At 37.0% G+C, this 24,219-nt stretch overlaps 1 protein-coding gene across 2 annotated transcripts in view; it reads left to right on the forward strand.

Moving 5' to 3' along the window:
• Positions 1–6,138: 6,138 nt before the first annotated feature.
• LOC111190375 (tumor necrosis factor receptor superfamily member 14) overlaps positions 6,139–24,219 on the forward strand; it is a 41,812-nt gene continuing 23,731 nt past the window's right edge. Inside the window, exons 1-9 of one of the 2 annotated variants that reach the window (XR_007441379.1) lie at positions 6,139–6,263; positions 8,241–8,324; positions 12,545–12,673; positions 13,533–13,688; positions 16,692–16,776; positions 16,879–17,054; positions 18,198–18,223; positions 20,078–20,133; positions 20,719–21,742. Coding sequence is in view for 1 of the 2 variants with exons in the window: in XM_049485626.1 (XP_049341583.1) it covers positions 6,224–6,263; positions 8,241–8,324; positions 12,545–12,673; positions 13,533–13,688; positions 16,692–16,776; positions 16,879–17,054; positions 18,198–18,223; positions 20,078–20,133; positions 20,719–20,755 (789 nt within the window). In the remaining variant the exon portion in view is untranslated. Of the gene's footprint in view, positions 6,264–8,240; positions 8,325–12,544; positions 12,674–13,532; positions 13,689–16,691; positions 16,777–16,878; positions 17,055–18,197; positions 18,224–20,077; positions 20,134–20,718; positions 23,168–24,219 lie in introns of those variants that run through there. The other variant, XM_049485626.1, reaches the window with a different exon arrangement.

Consider the following 24,219-nt stretch of genomic DNA (forward strand, 5'->3'; position numbering starts at 1 on the left):
TATCACTGTTGGAACTTGGCCTTTCTTTTGTATATGTGAGGACGTTTGAATTGTATTTAGATTTACAAACAGTGTTTAGTTTTATTAGAAGGAAAGAATATTTTATAAACACATATGGGTTTTCTGATCCTACAGAAAAAGGAGAAAAATCTTTGTTTGTTAAAAGTTCATTGATTCCTCACAGAAATCTGAAGCACTCTTTAAGAACATGTTTTAGACTGGCAAAATTGAAGTTTGATAATTGTTTAAAACTTAAAAAGTATATTAAGAAAAACAGCTGTGGTGATATCTCTACAAATAAATATTTTTTTTTACTTAATGAAAATCCCATCAGGGCTTTTTTATACAGTACAGAAAATGTATGTGAACTCTTTGGGATTATACTTGTATTTCTACATAAATTGGTGATTAAATGTGTTCTGAGTACTGTTTCTATTGTTATTACAGCTCTAATGTGTAAAATATATAAATATATAATTATAGCCAGCTTTGCATTATTTGGACAGTCAGACTGCAGTTTAATTTACATTCAATATTATTATTACCAGTCGAAACCTGAATTGTAGAATCTAAAATTATATTGTAGATATCTAACATTTCACAAAGCACATCTATACTTTATTATTTCCTCTTTATCTTATTAATGATTTTATTACTGCAGTTCTTCTCCTGTTAGATTAACTCTAATTCTAATTCTCTGCTGAAACTGAGTCTCAGTCCTTAATCATGTTAATCTGAGCTAAAGGCTAAAGCTGCTGTTTCCATGTGGGTCAGCCAGACGTCTTCCTGCAGTGAAGATATCAGAAAGTATAATTTGAAATTATTAATTTCTACTACTAATAAAGTAATTATATTTTATTAAACTTTCCTCTTTACCTCTCCTCTTTGTCCCTTCAGTGTAAAGCCACCTTGGGTTTGTGAATGGTGCTAAATAAATTTAACTTTTATCATCATTATTATTATTATTGTTATTATTATTTGCTATTATCTTTAGATACACAGTGCACACATGCAGCTTGTTTTCTTCAGTATCAGTAAGTTCAGAGACAGGTATTACAGTAATTGTTGTAGTAGTTGTAGTAGTAAACATTATAATCTGTTTATCTGTGGATTTTGAATTGAGGTGGAAGTTATTTAAAGTGCACAGTTATTAAAGAGCCACTAAACCCTAAACCACATTTTTTATTAATATCTGGAACATGTTTCTCTGTAGTAATATTAAACTTTACAGTCCTGCTTTTACATTTTTTAACATTTCCTAACCTGCAGTAATTTTTGCCTCTGCAGCTCCTCTCAGGTTCAACTGTGCTATAGGTAAGTATGTTTCCGAGTACTTTGGGACACTAAAAAATAAATAATATGCATACCTGTCAAGTCTCCCGTTTTGGCCGGGAAACTACCGTATTTTACTCCTCTTTCCCGCCGTCCTCCCGTTTTAGTATTTTCCCGTAAATTTCCCGTATTATATTAAAATAAAAAAAAAACTTTACTATTGAGGCGACAGGGCACTGGTCACTGTGTGTCTCTTAACCAATGGTAGTGCCGGTTCAAGGAGAAAGTCCCGCCTTTCAGGTGAAACAGCCAATCAGGTTCCTGGTTTTGCGGAGCGCAATGTAGGAAAGCCCCGCCCCCCTCGCTGTGAGAGCTAGTCGGAGCAGCTGACGTTAAAGCATATCTGGATAAACAGCGAGGTAACGGAGCTAAACATGTAAACTATGATGACGCTGTTTCTGAAACAGTCGGATCAAACCGGCTGTGTGCTTAAGAAAATACAGCTTGTGACTCAGTTAGCTTAACTTTACAATTAGATGTTCTACCTGCCCTGATCAGCCAATAACTATTTCATTTTCAAACTGTGTTTATTAATTTAGGTTTGCAGGCCTACTGTAAGCTATAATGAACGAAACTGTATTTATTTTAATTAGTTCAGGTCTAGTTTTAGAGTATTGTGGTGTAATTTAATATTTAGAAGGGGCAGAAGAGATGGTTGATCTGGAGAGAGAGAAAATGTGAAGAGGGCTGAAATTAACTGACTGACAGGACTGGACTGATCAATAGAAAGAAGTATTAATTAAATGATTAATTGTTTAGGCCCCTTTGGACTAATATTTACTTATGCAATATATCTGGTCCATGTCATTTTTGTAAAAGCTGATGATTTCATGTAAATGTCTAGATAAGGGTTTTACTTAGGCTGTATTATAAGAATTACATATGTAGGAATGTCCACAACATTTCAGTGTCAACAAAGATAGACCTGTCAGATTCTGATAATCTAATTGTAGTTTGTAAAATGTTCCCAGGTGGTTATTTAAGATTTATTGTAAACCTGTCTTAAAATATAAGGGATTCTGAACCTCGGTTGGGTTGGTGGGCGACTCGAAGCAGGTGACGGAAAATTTCCCTTATTTTTAAATCCAAAACTTGACAGGTATGAATATGCTGCCAGAGGCACCTTGCTGAGCCCAATCAGCTCTACTTACTGCCCCACCCTTAAACCCATTGTTGGGAAATAATGGGTAAATGCTGAAAGACGCATGGTATTCTGGGTGTTGTAGTGTGTATGTGTAGTCGCCCTGCTGCAGCAGCGGGAGCAGCACGCGGCTCCGCTCTCTCTCTCTCTGTTCTCTTTGTTTAGCACGGCCACCCGGTTTATATCTCGCTTCACGGTGCAAGCAGGCTATCAATAAATGCCAGTACTCCATTGCAAGTCAGCTTGCTCTCATCTTTCCGCTGGAGAAACCTCAAGTTTGGGTATTACCCCAGAACGGGTAAACGCACCTAGTTCTGGCCCACGGAGCTACAGTAAACGCTAGCTCCCCTGAGCTCCGAGACCACGGTGGTAACACCATACATCACCCAGTGCCCCAGAGGGGTCTGTGTGCAACAGGGGCTTCACAGTGCATCACAGTGCACATGCACTGTCAAGCCCCGGAAATGCACTCTCAAGCTCCACACTCAATGCTTTTAGACAAACTCCCTTCAAATAATATATCATTTATGATTTTTAAATTCCCCTTTATACACCAGAATGTCAGTACATGGTATAATAAAATAAAAGATGTACATGTTTAATACAAATAAAGTTTAGTACAAACAATATAAAACATATAAAACCATAATGTTGACCCAACCTAAAATTGATGTGCACAAATATTTTTATATCAGCGCTATAAACTAGGATTAAGAGGAGGATTTATCTGCGATAACTACAAGTCAATCAAAAATACAAGACAATTTAGAGATAACCGGTTAATTAATATTAATATCTCTACTGCTCTCTGGATGGATTGGTCTCTTATTTGCTTATTAGCAGATACAGTGCGCACAAACCTCACTCATCATTTACACTTGCTAGCTGTTGTCATGTCTGTAACCGTTTGTAAAATCGCAAAACACACTATGGATTTAAAAACTCTTATAAATCTTCAGAAGCGTAAAAGTGTAAAAAAGAGCTTGAGACTGCATTTCCGGGGCTGGGCGGTGTCCACGCCCACACCTTAAGGTTTGGAGCTTGAGAGTGCATTTCCGGGGCCTGACAGTGCATATGCACTGTGAAGCCCTTGTTTTTTTTTTTTTTTTTTTTTTTTTTTTTTTCCCTTTATTTTACAATATCAACTTACAAACAAAAACAAGGCACCAATAGTAATACAAGGCATCAGCATCACCGAGTTGAGTAACATGTGTACAAAAAAAAAAAAAAAAAAAAAAAAAAAAAAAAAATATATATATATATATATATATATATATATATATATATATATATATATATATATATATATATATACATATATATATATATATATATATATATATATATATATATATATATATATATTTAGAGATTTACATCAGATCACATTTTTAATTAAAAAACAAAGTTTTTCAGCAGACTTGTTTTTAACTAAATTAAGAGACTCCAAAAAATTCTTAAGGTAATTTTTAAAATGGTATACATTAGGGTTAGTTTTAAAAAATCTACATTTATGAATGAAAAACTTTCCCAATAAAATTAAATTATTTATCAAAAATTCTGTCTTGGGGTTCTGAGAATAACTACCAAATTTGATTATTTTTGAATTCAAAGCTGGCAAATCAAATCCTTGATCGTGGAGCCTATCCCACAAACTGCACCAGAAATCTTGGATGACGTGACACTGAAAAAAAAGATGATCTAAATCCTCCTCTTCATCACTGCAGAATATGCATCCATCAGTCTCTAATTTAAATCTAGACTTTATAAAATACTTAGTCGGATAAATGTCATTTAGAATTTTAAAATGGACTTCCTTTACTTTAGGAGGAAGAGGAAAATAAATATATTTAGTTCTAATTTTATAGATTATATCAAGACCATAGTCATTAACAATATATTGCCGCTTAACCTGACCAGGATACAACTCTTTCTGTAACACTCTCCGAATGAACCTGTTAGTCATCTTTTCACTATTAAAGTCTGTATCTTCTATATAGAGTTGACTCAGAGCAGGAGAGGTTTTGGAGTGACACACATCTTCTTTAACCATAGATTTAAGAACAGCTGGGAAAGCATTTATCAATTTGTTGTAACTCTTCCCATCAAAAACAACATTAAATTTCAAACAAAAGTCTTTGAACGATAACATATCCCCATTGTCATCCATAAAGTGTGATATGGCCCAAATTCCTTTCGAAAACAGGTTCTCATAAAAAACTGATTTTCTGTTCAACAAAATATATCTGTTGTTCCAGACAGGAGAATTATGTGGTGTGAAATTATGTTTATACAAGAGTTTCCAATAAAGCTGTGAAGCCCTTGTTGCACACAGGCACCAAACAGCTCCGTGAAATGAGCAACAGTTGCTGGAAAGACATGTGACTTTCCCGTCAAAATAAAAGTCCTCTAAAATATAAAATTTAAAAATAAATAATTCGTTTTTGAAGCGATTTTACTGAGAAGAAGGTTAGGTAAGACAGAAAAGAAGTGGAATTTCACTCTGCCACACAGGTTTGTTTTAAATACCGTCAATAGTACATACTGTTAATTAATTATGATCTGAGTCAATAGTTTGAGGAATTTTAATGATAAATAATGTTTAAACATTTGTCATTTAATAATTAGTTGAGGCTTGTTCATACACCATTTTACAATGTTTGTAACTGTTGTATGCATGGTAAATTGATGAACATTTATTGTACATGTTATCAGTATTTTAAATATTTTGATAAGCATATAAAGATATGTCTAACGACGTGATTTAATGTTAAATTAAAGAAGCATTATGAAAAAAATATATTTCTTTCAGCCACTGACAGCATGTTATATACTAGGCGAATAGAAAAATCAATGGATTTCAGAGGTTTGACTATTTCTATTCGCCCCATATAAAACAGGCTGTCAGTGGCTGAAAGAAATATATTTTTCTTTATAATGTTACTTTTATTAAAGAGTTATGTGTCCTGAATCAGAATATAATAATAAAGTGCCAGCGCAAAGCTGTATTACCCAGCAACACTAGTTTTAGTACAATTTCTTACTTTTTATTTTATTATCTACATTATTAAACATGTTTAGAAGTTTTGAAAAGCTTTTAATTAGTTTTAAACTGTAAATATTATTAAACTAGTTGATACTATTTCATTTACAGCCTCAAAACTGATTTTTATTACATTTCAGTGGGACTTTTATTTTGACAGGAATTCGTTTTGGACTCCTGCCAAGTGTTGCTAGAATCACAATGCTGCACCAAACTGTTTGGGCAGTGCCCCGCCCAAACTACCCCTCACATCTGTTTGCCTTTTTTTTATTTGAGCTGAAGGTGGAGTCTAAAGCTAAAAATCAGGAGGTTTAGTTACTCTTCAAAGCACGTTAATGATGTAGTCTGTTTTGGACTGATAAACATTTTCCTTTTAGTAATTTATTTTAGTGAGCAAAAGTAAAAGTTAACTACAATCTGGATAATAAAATTTGCTGACAATTTTTTAAAGGATTAAATCACTGGGAAAATCGTCAATATAATTTATACTCAAAAGTTGCATTGCCTTAGTTGAAATAAATCACAATATGAAAATAATTAAATAAAATAATTGTTGAAGGGGACGGTGTCTACAACGCCTCCGCAGTTTCGACATTCGACCCATACTTCCTTTTTACCCACTTCAGAGATACACCGGAAACTGCTGATCTGTATCAAACCTTAGGGATTTTTTTTCGGCTGTTCCTCAGGAATTTCAGGAAAAAACAATGAAGAAAAGCCTCTTAATGCAGCAGTTGTATCTTTATGGTAAGTAAAACGTGTATTTTTCACGTTTAATCGTGTATTTTTCACGTTTAATCGTGTAATAATAAGGGCTTTTACTGGGAACTAGAGGGCTAACAAGATGGGAAGTCTGTAAACAAAACCTCATTTATCGCATCGGATAAACAGTAAAAACCAATCAAAATGTTGAAAATGGCCAAATATTTACCTAAATAACCAAATAATCCATGTTTACAGAATAAAAACACTAAATTTTTATACTTTTCATCTAAAAAGGAAAGGTAAATTACATACCTTGGTTTCAGTGCACGTGTAGGAGTCTCCATCTCATCCTGCTGCTGCTTCTTCTTCTGTGGTGATGGGCATCTCATCACACTCCACCCAATAACAGGCGGCACCACAAAGACTTGTGGGTATCTTTCTGAGCTGACAGGAGAAAAACAAACACTGAAATCAGGTCATATGAAACAAGAGAATATCTTAGTTTCCTGTGTGACTCACCGGAAAACTCAACCTGTTCTATAACTCCACCGTTACAGTAGAGCTGATGCTCGCATTGCTCAGTGTGATGCTTTAATCTTTTAACTTGATATTTTCTCATTATTATTATTATTTTCTCATTTCTGCACTCACAATCTAAATGTAAACATTGAAAGGGAAAACAATGATTTTCTGACTTGTGCTTCTTGTTATAACAGTGTGGCATCCATCAGTTTATCAGTAGTTTACGCAGGCCAGACCAGAGACAGACGCTCACAGATAGCAAACACACAGTTTATTTAGAAAGGGCATAGACTTAAAATGAAGTTGGAAACATTTGTTTCATGGCAGGAACCCCTGGACCTGGACTTCATGGCAGAATTGCCAATAAAATGCCAAAAACTCACACTGGCCAATAAAAGAAAAGAAAAAAGAAAAGACTGCGATGGGCCAAAGAGAAAAGACATTAGACTGAAAGACTGGAAGAGTCCAAGTTTGAGGTCTTTAGATCAAACAGAAGAATATATGTTAGGCACATGAGTCAAGTCAAGAGGCTTTTATTGTCATTACATCTGAGTACAGGTACACAGTGTGATGAAATTACGTTCCTCCGGAACCATGGTGCAACATAGAACCACAAGCAATAGACAACATAAAGTGCAGGAGTGACGATAACAAAGGTGTGCAACATAAGACTAACACTACAATAAATACAATAAATACAAAAGACGAGACAATTTAAAGACAGGACAGTGCAGTACCGATACGGTATAATAAAGTGTATAGTGGGGATAAGGTGCAGAGATGTGTGACATACTGTAACATATAGAACATATATAATCACAGCAGTTACTGAGGTAGAGTTTATAGTTATTAAGAGTGCAGCAAATAAAGTCATGTCAGCCTCTGTGTGCTGAGTGGGTGTGTGTGTGGGTGAAGTTCAGTCTTTGTGTGTGTGAAAAGGGGGGGGGGTGGTATTCAGTTCAGTTTTGTGTAAGTCCAATGCTTAATGCCATCTGTGAAGCATGGTGGAGGCAGCGTGATGGTCTGTTGGAATGTTTCTGCTCTTACTGCCTCTCCCTGTTAGGCTATAGAGGGGTGTGTAGTGTCGTGTTACAGTGTTTGTTGTAAAGTTTGGAGGATGAAGAAAAATACATTTGGAAGAATCAGAAAAAAAAAAAATTGTGACCCCAAGCATCGATTCTGAATCAAATTGTGGGATTCCCAAAGATCCACAGTCCTAGCCAGAATGCTTAGAGCCAGGCTGTAATTACTGCAAAAAGTGGTTTATTTGATGGAGGCGAATTTAAATTAAAATCAATACTTTTTACTCTGACAGTGTCTTTTATCTGACTGGTGGGCATCATGGAGCCCTTACTGATAAACAAAGAAAACACGCTGTAGAAGAGCTAGATATCTATATTCAATACTCAGACAGAGAAAACAGAGGAGTTTTTATACAGTATAGACCAGATAGACTGTATCTGTTTACTCTAAACCTGTTTATTTGTGTTCACACAGGTGTTCATATTATTCTCTCGTATGGATGCGGTCAGAGTGAGTATCAGTCAGAAGCTGGAGAGTGCTGTCCGATGTGTGGATTAGGTAATTACTAATCTAATCACATTATAAACTGGGGAAACTGTGCTTCCCAATAGGTGTAAAATATTAATAATGTATTGTATTCAAATATTTTGTTTTGCATTGTTGTATTGATTTTTAAAAGACAGTATCATTATTATTATAACCATAAGTTTACATGTAAAGGTTTATTTCACAGGGTGGATCATTTATGCTGTGTTTCGTTTTAAATCAGAAGTTGGAATTTGGAATTTTATTACAGTTGTGGTCAAAAGTTTACATACACTTGTAAAAAAACATAATGTTATGGCTGTCTTGAGTTTTCAATAAGTTCTACAACTCTTATTTTTCTGTGATAGAGTGATCGGAACACATACATGTTTGTCACAAAAAACAGTCATAAAATTTGGTTCTTTCATAAATTTATTATGGGTCTGCTGAAAATGTCACCAAATCTGCTGGGTCAAAAATATACATACAGCAACAAAATTTGTCAATTTTGGTGATGTAGCGAGTTGTGTCAATCAAATTAGCTTCATGTCATGGCCTCTTCACTTCTTGTAAGTGATTCTGATTGACTACAGCTGTTGACTTCTCATGAGCCCATTTAAATAGGGCTCATTTGACCCAGTGATTAGACTCAGCTACAAAAGCTACAATGGGAAAGTCAAAGGAACTCAGTGTGGATCTGAAAAAGCGAATTATTGACTTGAACAAGTCAGGGAAGTCACTTGGAGCCATTTCAAAGCAGCTACAGGTCCCAAGAGCAACTGTGCAGACAATTATACGCAAGTATAAAGTGCATGGAACAGTTGTGTCACTGCCACGATCAGGAAGAAAACGCAAGCTATCACATGCTGCCGAGAGGAGATTGGTCAGGATGGTCAAGAGTCAACCAAGAATCACCAAGAAGCAGGTCTGCAAGGATTTGGAAGCTGATGGAACACAGGTGTCAGTCTCCACAGTCAAGCGTGTTTTACATCGCCATGGACTGAGAGGCTGCCGTGCAAGAAAGAAGCCCTTGCTCCAGAAAAGGCACCTTAAGACTCGGCTGAAGTTTGCTGCTGATCACATGGACAAAGATAAAACCTTCTGGAGGAAAGTTCTCTGGTCAGACGAAACAAAAATTGAGCTGTTTGGCCACAACACCCAGCAATATGTTTGGAGGAGAAAAGGTGAGGCCTTTAATCCCAGGAACACCATGCCTACTGTCAAGCATGGTGGTGGTAGTATTATGCTCTGGGGATGTTTTGCTGCCAGTGGAACTGGTTCTTTGCAGAAAGTAAATGGGATAATGAAGAAGGAGGATTACCTCCAAATTCTGCAGGAAAACTTAAAACCATCAGCCCGAAGGTTGGGTCTTGGGCGCAGTTGGGTGTTCCAACAAGACAATGACCCAAAACACACATCAAAAGTGGTAAAGGAATGGCTAAACCAGGCTAGAATTAAGGTTTTAGAATGGCCTTCCCAAAGTCCTGACTTAAACCCCATTGAGAACATGTGGACAGTGCTAAAGAAACGGGTTCATGCAAGAAAACCATCACATTTAGCTGAACTGCACCAATTCTGTCAAGAAGAGTGGTCAAACATTCGACCTGAAGCTTGCCAGGAGCTTGTGGATGGCTACCAAAAGCGCCTAGTTGCCGTGAAAATGGCCAAGGGACATGTAACCAAATACTAATGTTGCTGTATGTATATTTTTGACCCAGCAGATTTGGTGACATTTTCAGCAGACCCATAATAAATTTATGAAAGAACCAAATTTTATGACTGTTTTTTGTGACAAACATGTATGTGTTCCGATCACTCTATCACAGAAAAATAAGAGTTGTAGAACTTATTGAAAACTCAAGACAGCCATAACATTATGTTTTTTTACAAGTGTATGTAAACTTTTGACCACAACTGTATAATTTCAGTCATGCCCCCTGTTAGAGCCATTTCTTTGTTTTGGGTAAAGTTGAATTTTTAGAGGTGGATTTAATGCTTAGTTAATATTTAACAGAATGTTTTGTTCTATTTTTAGCATGTGAATATTTGTACATTTTGTAATGGCTTTAATGTGATGCTGTAATCTGATTGGCTACTAACTTCACTATATAAGCGTAATGATGCATAGAAAACTCCAGAAAACTCAAACCTGGAGCATCACAGTCTTTTGACCGTCATGTAACTGTAACAGGAATGCAACTTTATTTAGTTAGGAATTCATTTTTTGTATTTATATTTGATATTAAGTTTGTAGTAAAGATAAAACAACTATGAAAAGATTCAAGACCTCTTATATTCTTATAGATGAGAAAGCGTGAGAAAGAAACTTGGAGATTTAATGCTAATGAGCAGCACGATGCATCACACCCACACAAGTCTTCCTAAATCACTAGATTTCATGCTCAGAAAGTTATTATACAGTTTATTATCATTAATATCTATTAGTGTCTCATTAAATCAGTCCTACACACAGTACTGTACTACCTCTATCTGTGGAGATCATTACATTCTGATTGGATGCTCAAAATACTGTATAATGATTTAATTGCTGACCTGTTACAGTGCTAACAGTCATACAATGAGCCGATATCTGAATATTTAACTGGAACTCAGGTAACTCAGGTGTGACGTCATTTCCAGCTTCAACATCCCAGTGTTGTGTTTAATCCTCTATATAATACAGTGTTTTCCTCAGGCAACAAACCAAAATAAAACCTTTCATACTTTTATTTATTATAGACATTACTGACTATAAAAATAGGTTTTTAAAGAGGCGGAGTCTCTCAGAAGCAGAGATCAACAACACCAATCACAAAACTGCCAAAAAACGGTGTAACAATTAAAATAAATCTTCCTTAAAGTAAAGCTGTGAAGACTTTGGCTATCCCACCGTCTGCAGCCGCTTCTGTATCACGCCCTCGCTATGTTTCCCTGTGTTTCTGCGTTTCCCAGTGTGTTTCCCCTGTAATTTTCCGTCCCGTGTCTGTAATTTGTAGCTCCGCCCCTCGTTACCTGTTTCCCCAGGTGTTCATTGTTTCTTGTTCTTATAAATAGTCCCCTTTGCCACTTTGTCTTCGTTTGTCTTTGCACCTTTCTCCGTTGTCTATCTATCCACGTTAGCTCTTGTTTTATCCACATTTATATTTTCTTTACGCTCTATTTATCTCTTGTTTATTTCTAGTTCCTTGTAAATATCACTTTTCTTGTTTAGTTAGTTTTCTGTCTAGTTTAGTTCCTTGTTGTTTTCCCTGTTTGTTTATGCTTACTTATTTTCTCCTTAATTTCCTGTTTGTTCGTTTATTTATTTGTTATTTAATAAATCTGTTTGTCTTACCCGCATTTACGTCCGCCTCCCGTCTGCTCCTATCGTTACATTCTGTAGTCTGCTTTAGTCCGTTTGTTTTTAAGCTTTTTATTCCATCAGCGTTGCAGCAGAGCCCTCCTGTGGGTCCGTTCAGACTTTTATTTTGAAATTTCCTGAGTGGTTTAGTTTTTTAACCCTTGTGTGGTGTTCGGGTCTGTGGGACCGTTTTCATTTTTCATCAAATGATACTAAAAAATATTTTTTCTAACTCAAACTCATTGGCATTGACATAAGAAAGGTAAAAGGGCAAATATTAACCATGTAAGCTGTTTATATTGCTTGCAATGTAGGTGAAGCGAGCATGTGTAAAGCATTTTAATGTAGAATTGCTTAATTTTGCTGAATTAAATACAAGTAACAAAGTAAACGAGTAACAAAAATATGAACACCACACAAGGGTAAATCATCAGTCCTAATATTTATGAGCTTACGTTACTGAACCCCTCACTCACTGCTGTCCTCCATTTTTTCTTCTCTTTGACATAAAGTCAATATATTGCATTTCAGTAATATACATGACAGAAGCCCAAATCAGGATTAAAATGATCAGATTTGGTGTGCTGTTTCTGTTCACACTGTAACACAGATCACATGGCTGTATCAGATCAGGTCAGGATGCAGTTAGAGGATGTGTGGGTGATGTGTTTTCAGGTGATAAAAGGCACTGTAGAGAATAAGATTAGATTTCCTGCTATTCAGGCCTCTGATAGTGTGCAGCATCACATATCGTGAGAATATTTATTTTATTAGATGTAGAGTTTTTACGCTAATTTTTGGCTTGTTTGCATATCTTTTAATTTCCTACACTGTTCCATTTTTCATTTCCAATCAGTCTGTGTGTGTGTATGTTTGTATGTATGGTGTGTGTGTGTGTGTGTGTGTTCTGCAGGAATGGTGGTCCACATAGATTGTCATGGTGATTACAGTACTGCATGTAAGCCGTGCTCCACAGGAAGAACATTCATGGATCAACCCAACGGCCTGAAGCAGTGTTTCCCCTGCAAATCATGCGACAGCCGTGAGCGTCTCTCATTTGTAGTTTTCTGATGATATGCATTGGCGTAGGAACCGGGGGGATATATATTAAATATATTAGAAATAGGTGGATTTGTCCCCCCCAAAGAATAATACCACAGAAAAAGCAGAAAATGTTTTAAAATAAACTTTTATTTTGAAAGTGCGCAGAAATCTGCACCCCTGCCAGGAAAAGCACCCCTCTCGGGAGAGGGTGTAGATGATAGGAGATTAGAACAGAGATCTTGGGTATTTCCATTTTCTATCTAACAGTAAAGTTAAATCCAAGAAGACGTGCGTATGCTCTCCCGAGAGGGGTGCTTTTCCAGGTGGGGGAGCTGAATTCAGCACAACACTGGGTTTACATGCGAGGTCAGTGATGAGAGCAATGAATTACCACAATAACAATATACTGCAATAAAAACGGCTTCTGGATAATGTCTTGCCAATACACAATAATAAGCAGTTAGGAGAATTAGTACATGTCTTTTGTGTTGTGTTTCGAGACGTGTAAGGTGTACTTTTCCCGTTGTTACAATAGCAAAGACATACTGACAACACGCCCTAAAACAAGCTGTACTTTGCTCAGTTGCCAGTTTGCCTAGAAATGTGCATTTGAACAGAAGCCACGCCCACAGGAAGCAGATAATTATAATAGGATGGCAGAAATAGACATTGACTAATCAAAAAAATTGTTATTTAAAAATCGTTCTTTAGTTTAATCGATTACCAAAATAATGTTTATTGCAGCCCTAATTTAACAGTGCTCAGTCATATTAATGCGTAAACCTGTTTTGCTCCCGACTGTACATCTTTACTCTGTATAATCTGTGTGTGTGTTTTTTTGTGATTTTTTTTTACAGAATTGGGTCTGTATGTGTGGAGCTCGTGTACGGTGATGAGGAATACTCAGTGTAAAGTGATGGAGGGGTATTATTGTACAGAGTTCTCGGGAGGTGAATGCAGCTCTGCACTCAAACACAGACAGTGTGAACCTGGAGAGGCAATAAAAACACCAGGTGAGTCACCTGTACTCAGGTGTGTAGAGAAACACTGACATCCAGAATATCATGATACTAATAATATTATTATTAAAACTCCATATATCTCCATATATCCAGGATTAAAGTAAAATAAATGATACTGTACAGATATAATCTGTCTCTAGTAGATATATAATGGGAAATGAGAACAGTGTGAATTTTTCTTTTGATAAAAACAGTAAAAAAGTAGAACCCTGATGTGATAATTAGGGGGGGGTGATGTGGCTCCATATTTCAGGGTATAATATCGTTCACCATATTCACAAATGTGGAGATATTATTTCGCACTATACTATATGGCGACACTCCTACTGTGTACAACTACTTTAATGAGACAATAAGGGCTTTATTTTATTGATCTATACATGTGCTGTGCACCATGCAGCTCTGACTTTGGAAGGATTGCTATTTTAACAGCGCAGCTACCTAGATGTGTCCAACACATAAGTGGCTTTTCTATTCATAAATATGATTTAAGAAAGGAAAAGAAATGTATCACATTACTTGCAGTTGGGATGAAGTAAACATCTGCTGAGTATTTTAACAAAAAAAATATTCTTTTGAATCAAAATCACCAAAATGCAATGTGTCCACTAGAGGTGTGCCAAAAAATCGATTCACATAAGAATCTTGATTCTCATTTACTACGATTCAGAATCGATTTAAAATGTCCCAAAATCGATTCTGAGGGGCGGGTTTTAGACTGATTTTGGGCTGGGTATTTTTGTTGGACCTGGCAACCCTGGGGATAGCGCTTGTCCTTTCAAACGGAGATCTTCCAGACACACACAGAGCGTAGGTGTTTGAGAATCACCGGTAAGATGGCAGAACAAGCACTATATTACATTAGATTAACGTGTAGTTTCAATGTTTTATGGCAGAATGCTTCATAACAAGCATAAAAAAGATCGCTAGTAGTTAGTTTCAGTAACTGTTAGCTAGCTAACTAGCTAACTTTCCAGTTCCACCTTAAATAACGCTACAGGTGGCAGCGGGCTGCAGCATTTAAGGCGGAACGGAAAAATACAATAAGCTAATCAGAGCTAATTTCAGCTCCTCATCACAGAGGAATTAAGGAATGGACCATATGAATTAATTTCTCCACCTCCTGCCCCCTTTCTGAAGAAATACAACGACCTTAAATTAACTAGTTAATCAGCAGCTGCTCCTGAACTTTAGCGCTCCACTGCTATCATCACATCAGCCCAGCAGCGTCACCTACACACCACCGCTAGTAGCCTGGTAATAAAGCAGTGTTATTTATTATTTATTTATTGTTCATTAACGTCATTGTGATATCCCAGTGATTCCTCTGTCACTGAGGACCCACATTCCTGCACATTTTATTGTTTTTGTAACACATTACCTGCTCCAGGACCAGTGTATATTATGGAGGGTTTTTTTTCAATAAGATTCATAAGCCAGAAGCAGAAATTTTTATAATTCAAATCGTTTTGAATCAAAAATCGATTTTGAATCGAATCGTGGCCCCCAAAATCGGAATCGAATCGAATCGTGAGATAGTAAACGATTCCCACCCCTAGTGTCCACCAGACCCAGCAGATTCCCTGTGTAACAAAAAACACGAAAAAAAAACAAGATCCCATAAGGGTAATACTATAGTTATAGTATGGGTATAGACCATCCAACAGTTCTCTGCCATATTAAAGATAGTGCTGTCACTGTTAACATGTTAACACAAGCTATTAACCTAAAAACTTTAACTTTACGTTTTAACACAAATTAATCACATTACCAAGTTTACAGAGCCTGGTGATATATTGTCAGATTTCAGCAGCAAGAGAGATGTAGAGACGGACGCAGATGCAAGTAATATTTAATAACGAAGAAACCAAACAAACACAAAAACAGATAAACAAACATAGGAATTAACTAACAAAACTAGAAATAAAATAGAACAAGAAACACGAGACTAGAAACTCTAACAGACGTGAAAAACGTACACAAACCAAACAGGGACACTGAAACACACACACGGAAGAAACAGGAAACACATGGGGAAGGTAACCAGGGGGCAGAGCTACAAATGAACACAGGTGAAAACACTGAGGTAGAGACACAGGAGGAACACAGGGCCAGGTGTGAGGGAGCACGTGCAGGGGAAAGGTAAATAAACAGGACGAGAACGTGACGTGTGTTTGTGGATTTATTTAACAGTAAACCTGCTGTTTAAACACTGAGTTCAGAAATAATTTTATTAATTCACTAACTCCCCATACCTCTCTTTCCCTCCCTCCCTTTCTCTTCCTCTCTCTCTTTTTCACACTGAAAGATTCACTCTCTCTAAGAGCAGATCAGGCTGGTGATGGAAGCGTGTAGGTATGTGCACCAGCTTGTGAACGCTCAGCTGTTTTAGACCCAACAGAACACACAGAGACCGAGAGAAAGAGAGAATACTCGGCTCATTGTATATATATGTGTGTGTGTGTGTGTGTGTGTGTGTGTGTGTGACTTTAGTTTCGCTTTCAGATTATGGAAATAGCAAAACCTCAACCTATCCTTTATGTTTAACAATAATTTATTAACAGGTCCTTACTTATCTTCATTTATTTAACTGAAATGAGTTTTAGATGATATTTTCATCTCCATATTCAATCTCCTTGGATGTTTTTTAGCTGGATGCATTATCTAATAATTAATCATGTCCACAACCAGAGGATGAGTTTTTCCACATGGCTGTTTTTTAAAATATATATTTTTTTATTTTTCAAACATATTTTGTACACACAATGATGCACCATAATAAGGTCAGCAGCAAATACTAAAAAAAGATGTTGACAGTCGAACATAGTGGTTTAACTGATGAGAAGCTACTCCCTGCATCAGTTAGGGTTAAATAACTTGTTGCAGGTAAAACATTTATCCAATAGGAGGCTCTTACGTATTTGTTTAGTTAAATCAGCAGTGTATATTGATTGTATATGTGTTTGTGTTTATGAATACTGTGTTTGTTTACAGGAAGTGAAAAGTCAGATACAGTGTGTGAGGCGTGTCCTCCGGGATTTTACTCTCCACTGGGAATAAACTGCACCAGATGGACAGAGTCAGTATTATTAAATATTAAACAAATATATATAGAGATATTTTTTTATTTATTTCTTAATATATGTTTTATATTTTAACACACGGTTTTCTTTTCTTTTAGCTGTTCAGTGAGGGATGAGGTGCAGCAGAGGGCCGGCAGTGCGGTGGAAGATGTTCAGTGTGTATCTAAAGCTTCCCGACACAGATACTGCATCATACCGGCTGCAGCTTCAGCACTGGCAGTTTTACTGTACACAGTTTTCTCACCGAATCAGGCTTACCAGCAAGGGAATGATGGTGAGTGTTTTCAGAGCTGAACTCTGGTGTAAAATGGACTTTTACTGTGGTAAAACATGATAAAAAGTTCTTACCTTTGATGAATAGCACAAACAGTTTCTTCAGACTGGGAGATACGGGGCATAATTTACCCTGATAAATCACTTTTTACACCGTTATCCAGCTCAAAGTAGCTCCACACCTCCTTACTAGAATCTGGAGAGCCCTGACATTTAAAACGAGGCATTAATAACTTAAAAAGTGCAGAAGAAGATTATTAAAAACCACTACTAGCTTCAGCTCCGAGCGCCACCATCACTGTACTGATAATAACATAGATATATATGTACATAGACTCTGCATAGACTGCCTACTGGTGCCACCGACTGCAAGGCTATGCGAAGTCTATGTATATATATATATGTCTATGTTATTTTTGGGGTGTTTGTTTGGAGAAACTGTTAAAATTTCTGGATCTCTGAACGCTGTGGGAGAATGGAGGTGAGCTATTCATCAAAGATAAGAATTTTTATCATGTTTTACTACAACTAAAGTCTGTTTTACACCAGAGTTCTGCTTTAAGTGAAGTTGTGAGGCTCCTGTCAAATGTTTCTGTGTACTTCTGATACGCAGACAAATTACTCAATCAATAATCCCGCCCCCCTGGTGATATCGTTCAACCCTCTGCGTCTCACCACTATCAGAGACACACTGCTGCTGCTGCAGCTCAGCCAATCAGCTCTCCCTCCTGCCCTGCCCCTAAACCCATACATCACCCAGTGCCCCTCCCAAACTACCCATCAAATTTTTCAAATTTGAGCTGAGGGTGGAGTCAGATAAAATCAGGATGTGCACAGTGTCTTATGGCTGTTTTTGAATGAGTGCAGTCTCTGCATGCTAACTTGTAAAACAGAGCATGCTAATTAACTAACTAAATGCAACCAGGCTTATCCAACATCACTAATACAACGTTACGTGATGTCAGGGTTTTTTATAAAGCTCAGTTTTATCTGTGTATTTAACAACACTAAAGACAGAGCTCTCTCTAATCTACAGCTTAGAACTGTATTATTAAATTGTCTTTATATATCATGATATAATCTCCTTCACCTGAGCTTATTTACCTGAATGTTGTAAACTCTGATCTTATTCTTTGTTCGACAGGTGGTCCGACAGATGTCGACTATAAAGTAAGTGCTGATTTATTTAGACATATTTAAACAAATTAAGGTGATGTATATGATATTAATTTAATTTACTTTTTATAAAAACTGCAATGTATGTTTGCATTACGTAAAAATTGACAGATATCCCACTGATGGTGTAGTACATCATCCATCATCCATCACCCATCACCCACCATCCATCACCCACCATCCATCATCCATCACCCATCATCCATCACCCATCATCCATCACCCACCATCCATCATCTATCATCCATCACCCATCATCCATCACCCACCATCCATCACCCATCATCCATCACCCATCATCCATCACCCATCATCCATCACCCATCATCCATCACCCACCATCCATCACCCATCACCCATCACCCATCATCCATCATCCATCATCTATCATCCACCATCCATCACCCATCATCCATCACCCATCACCCATCATCCATCATCCATCATCTATCATCCATCATCCATCACCCACCATCCATCATCCATCACCCACTACCCATCATCTATCATCTATCATCCATCACCCATCATCCATCACCCATCATCCATCACCCATCATCCATCATCCATCACCCATCATCCATCACCCATCATCCATCACCCACCATCCATCATCCATCGTCCATCATCCATCATCCATCATCTATCATCCATCACCCACCATCCATCACCCATCATCCATCATCTATCATCCATCACCCATCATCCATCACCCATCATCCATCACCCATCATCCATCACCCACCATCCATCATCTATCATCCATCACCCATCATCCATCACCCACCATCCATCACCCATCATCCATCACCCATCATCCATCATCTATCATCCATCACCCATCATCCATCATCCATCACCCATCATCCATCACCCACCATCCATCACCCATCACCCATCACCCATCACCCATCACCCATCATCCATCATCCATCATCTATCATCCACCATCCATCACCCATCATCCATCACCCATCACCCATCATCCATCACCCACTACCCATCATCCATCATCCATCATCTATCATCCATCATCCATCACCCACCATCCATCATCCATCACCCACTACCCATCATCTATCATCTATCATCCATCACCCATCATCCATCACCCATCATCCATCATCCATCACCCATCATCCATCACCCATCATCCATCACCCATCATCCATCACCCACCATCCATCATCCATCGTCCATCATCCATCATCCATCATCCATCATCCATCATCTATCATCCATCACCCATCATCCATCACCTATCATCCATCACCCATCATCCATCACCCATCATCCATCACCCATCACCCATCACCCACCATCCATCATCCATCGTCCATCGTCCATCATCCATCACCCATCATCCATCATCTATCATCCATCACCCATCATCCATCATCCATCACCCATCATCCATCACCCACCATCCATCACCCACCATCCATCATCCATCATCCATCGTCCATCATCCATCATCCATCATCCATCATCCATCATCCATCATCCATCACCCATCACCCATCACCCATCATCCATCACCCACCATCCATCACCCACCATCCATCATCCATCATCCATCGTCCATCATCCATCATCCATCATCCATCATCCATCATCCATCACCCATCATCCATCACCCATCACCCATCACCCATCATCCATCATCCATCATCCATCACCCATCATCCAGAGCGTCTGAGGGATCTTCTACCTTGTGCTTCTGTTTTAACATGTATGGGCTACACAGAATAAGAGGTTTTAATGAATGATAGGTTTAAAATAATGAACAAATAAAAGCTTGTCTGTTTATACAGTATATCTTGTCTTTGTGTGTTTTTTTCTTAACAGAATCCTGTACCAGAAACGGGTCAGGGTACAGTACCGGCAGCATCATCCAACTCACCGTAAGAATAATCCTGTGTGCTTCATTATACAGAAATATGTTCTTACAGCAGAACATTAACGTGCTGCCAGTGTTAATGAGAGTTAATGAGAGTTAATGAGAGTTAATGAGAGTTAATGAGTGTTAATGAGTGACGTACACAAACAAGCACACTCTCAGCTGATGGTAAGTTTCCTCTTGTCTGGTGGTTGAGTGTGGAATATGGAGCTACACTTGTGTTTATTTATTTTTTTTTTATTAAAGCTCTACGTTAAACTCAGTAATTAAAATTGTTCACATTTAAAGAGGATCAAAACAAAACTGAGATATTATTATAATACAGTAAAAATTATCTGATAAACCACAATACACTATTACAGTCCCTCTCCCAAACACAGGCATATATATATATATATATATATTATATGTTAATGCTCAACACCACAATATAAATATAATATAATCTTGCCAATCTTTGCAGAGTCATAATGAGAAGAAACAATATGAATAATCGTGATTAATCGCAGAATTCTGACTGATTAATCCAGTTATTTTTTTACTTATTGACAGCATGTCAACATGTAATGTTTTTATGATTTTTTTAAAGGGAGGAACACACAGACCCTAAATCAGCTAATCTCTGAGAACGACGAGCACTACCACCACCATGCTTTAAAGATCAGCCTGTTCAGCTCTGCGACTTCAGTTGGGATTAACAGATGCAGAACCTGCGTTTCATACGCTGGGTTGGATTCTCTACAGCAGGATTCTTCTTTGTCTCATGTGTGGAACAGTCTAACAGAGTGAGTGGTACTATCACCAGAATGTGAACTTTCTTTTGTGAAGTTTACATAAGTTTAGTTTTTGGTAGTTGTGTTTTGTATTTTGGTAAATTGATGGTAAATGTACTTTCACTGAGTTTCAGTAAATCCGATACTAAAGCTCTGATCTGTTTCAGAAATATAAAATAGGATACAGAAAATAATCTTATTATCTCATTTCTGATTTTACATTTTACAGTTTTTCTCCATTGGTTTGGCTCATTTCTTGAAACTGAGATGAAATTCTCAAAATAACATGGACAAATCCCCAAACTAACTTGCAGTTCCTCACAACAGAATGGCATTTCTCATTGCTTTCATCACATTTCAAATCATTTTGTACATGTCTCAAGCACTTAGTACATCTTTGCAAATGGTTATGTACAAGTAGCCTACACTTAACACAATCATCCTACATTTAGTACATTTTCCAAAAGAATGCATCTTGTTGATCTATCCCAATTGGTTGGTTCTCAGTGTAATGGTTGTTCTCTTCAAAACATGTCAGCACAATTTCATCGTAGTCATCATCTGCAGAATAGTCTGCTCAATTCTCAAAATGAGTTAAGAAATTGTAATACAATACAGAACACATATTCTGGAACATTTCATAAATTCATGAGAATCAGGTGAGTAGGTAACAGGTGAAAGCAGGTTTTGATGAGGAGGAGTGTCCCACATTACAGGTGATCAGTCCATCAGTTTGTTACCTGACAGGTGTTGTCTATGATTCTGAATGCTGGCATTGCTGTATATATACAGCTTGGCCTGGTGCTAGTATTTGATGCTAGTTCTGTGATGATATAACAGGTGATCAGTGTAGAGGATTGGGTCAGGCATTCTTCCCATGGTGCATTGCTAAAGAACACATCAGATGTGATGTTGATGAGAATTTAAACAGACTGCAGTGGATGGATGAGCAGGAGAGAGAGGGGGGAGTGACACAGAGTAGTCAGAATGTTACCGTACTGCATTTGTGATGATTGATTGTTTTTGTACATACTGTATTTGTATTTTGTTTTGTTTTTGCAGGTTTTTGTAATTTGAATACATAGTATACTTGGTACATTTTCCTTTGTATTTTTTTCTTTTCTACCTACAGTAATGTGTAAAGACGTACTTGTAAATAAAAATAGTTACAGGTTCCTCAGCAGAATGAGTGCAGTGTGTGTGGTGTGAACATTGTATTCCTTTAGCTAGACCTCTGCTATAAAGATAAAACCTCTAATCATTTTGACTCGCAGTACTTACACAATGCCAAAGGGACAATGCATTTTGGGGGCACTGATGATTTGTGTGAGAAAGGAAATCAGTTTTGACACGTGGGTAAACTGTTTTTGGAGTGATATGAGCAGTGATGAGGATCCATGTAGTTTTGCTGCACCGTCCAGTTTATTTTGACAGATGGACGAAATGAATTAAAATGTGCCGAAGCAATTGAGAAGGATCTATGCCATTTTTATGGTACTGACTATTTACATGGGAGAAAGACTTCATTTTGAAGCAAGAATGAACGTTTTGGGAGATATATGACATTTTACTGGTTATCTGAAGTGTTGTGAAGAACTGTAAGTCTGTTTGACCAATTTACCTTATAGTTATAGGAATATCATCTCAGTTTCAAGAAATGAGCCAAACCAAATTAGATAAACTGTAATAGATTCATTCTTGAAGTGAATAGAGAATAAAATAAGCGAAAAAGATTTAACAGAAACAGGAATTCAGTGCAACTTTCATTTCTCCTTTATGTTTACAGAACAAACCCGCGGTTTATCATTTTTATTATGAAGCCTGGTTCACAGCACTCCTCCTACCCCATTGGTCAGTCTGAGTGATCACATGCTCCCAGCAGCACTGCTGAGGTAAACCAATGGGCTCCTTGCACTCACGGCTCTGACGCATTTCCATTTTCAAATAATGCAGCGGGCGTTTCCGGTTGTATTGTTTACATTCACCTGTATAGGCAAAACTTAATATTTTTACTAGCGAGAGGTCAAAATGAGTATCCAGCGTGACGTTTTCCAGCCGTTTTCAGCACTGCTGTGTTCATACCAGACTACCTGCTTAAACCAAAAAACGTCAGAAGCTTGGAGACGACTGGCAAAGCATGTAGTGCCACTGCTTTTAAAACTGAATAATTAACATTACAGCACCCAGGCTCCACGTGATTGGGGGAGGAGATCAGCTAAACGTACTTGCCTGAATGATCCACCAGCTAGCATTTTTATTATTATTATTATTATTATTATTATTATTGTAGCTAGCATTTGTATTTTCTACTTTTATTATAGCTAGCATTTTTATTATTATTATTATTTTTATTATTATTATTATTATTATTATTATTATTATAATTATAGCTAGCATTTGTATAATTATTTTATAATGATTATTATAGTTAGCATTATTATTATTATTATTATTATTATTATTATTATTATTATTGCTAGCACTTTTATTATTATCAATATTATTATTGCTAGCATGTGTATGATTATTATTTTTACTACCATTAATATAATAGTTAGCATTATTATAGCCAGCATTTTTATTATTATAGCTAGCATTTGTATAATTATTTTTATAATGATTATTATTTTTATTATTACTAGCACTTTATTAGACTTCCATTTGATAACAGAAGAAACTAACAACTATCAGTAATGCACATAGCAAGCTAGTTAGCTATACTAGCTAATGCTGAGCTGTGTGGGCTAACGTAAATCTTGGTAGTGTGTAGGTATGATAGTTTATAGGCATATAGTTTAAAGTATTTCTCTAGTTTTCTAGTGGTGGGCTTTACTGGTCTTCTCGACGTTGAGGTTAATTTTTAGAAGCTCTTGTAAACACCAGCTGATAATACTGCCATAACGAGTGTATTGGAAAAGCCAAACAGGAAACGCTGGAGCAGCACTGATGAGAATGCGGAAGTAGTTGTGCAAAGAGCGCATTAAAAACTCAGTGAAAGTACACAATACCATTAGTTGAGCAGACTTGGTCAAAATTACAGTAAAAAGGTCATTTTGTGGAAAATTTGGGATTGTTTTGTGTGGGTTTCACTTTGGGCGGGCAGACAGACAGACAGACAGACAGACAGACAGACAGACAGATAGATAGATAGATAGATAGATAGATATAATTTGACTTTTTTTACAATTGCTAAGAAGTTTTTTAGCAATCCTTTAGATACATTTTTTTTAAACTCTAAATACAGCAGCACACCGCCCTCATATAAATAACTAAATTGTTAATTTCCTGCACAAAAGAACTATACAAAAAACAAAATT

This window comes from Astyanax mexicanus, chromosome 12 (assembly GCF_023375975.1).
Source record: "Astyanax mexicanus isolate ESR-SI-001 chromosome 12, AstMex3_surface, whole genome shotgun sequence".
Lineage (NCBI taxonomy): Eukaryota > Metazoa > Chordata > Actinopteri > Characiformes > Acestrorhamphidae > Astyanax > Astyanax mexicanus.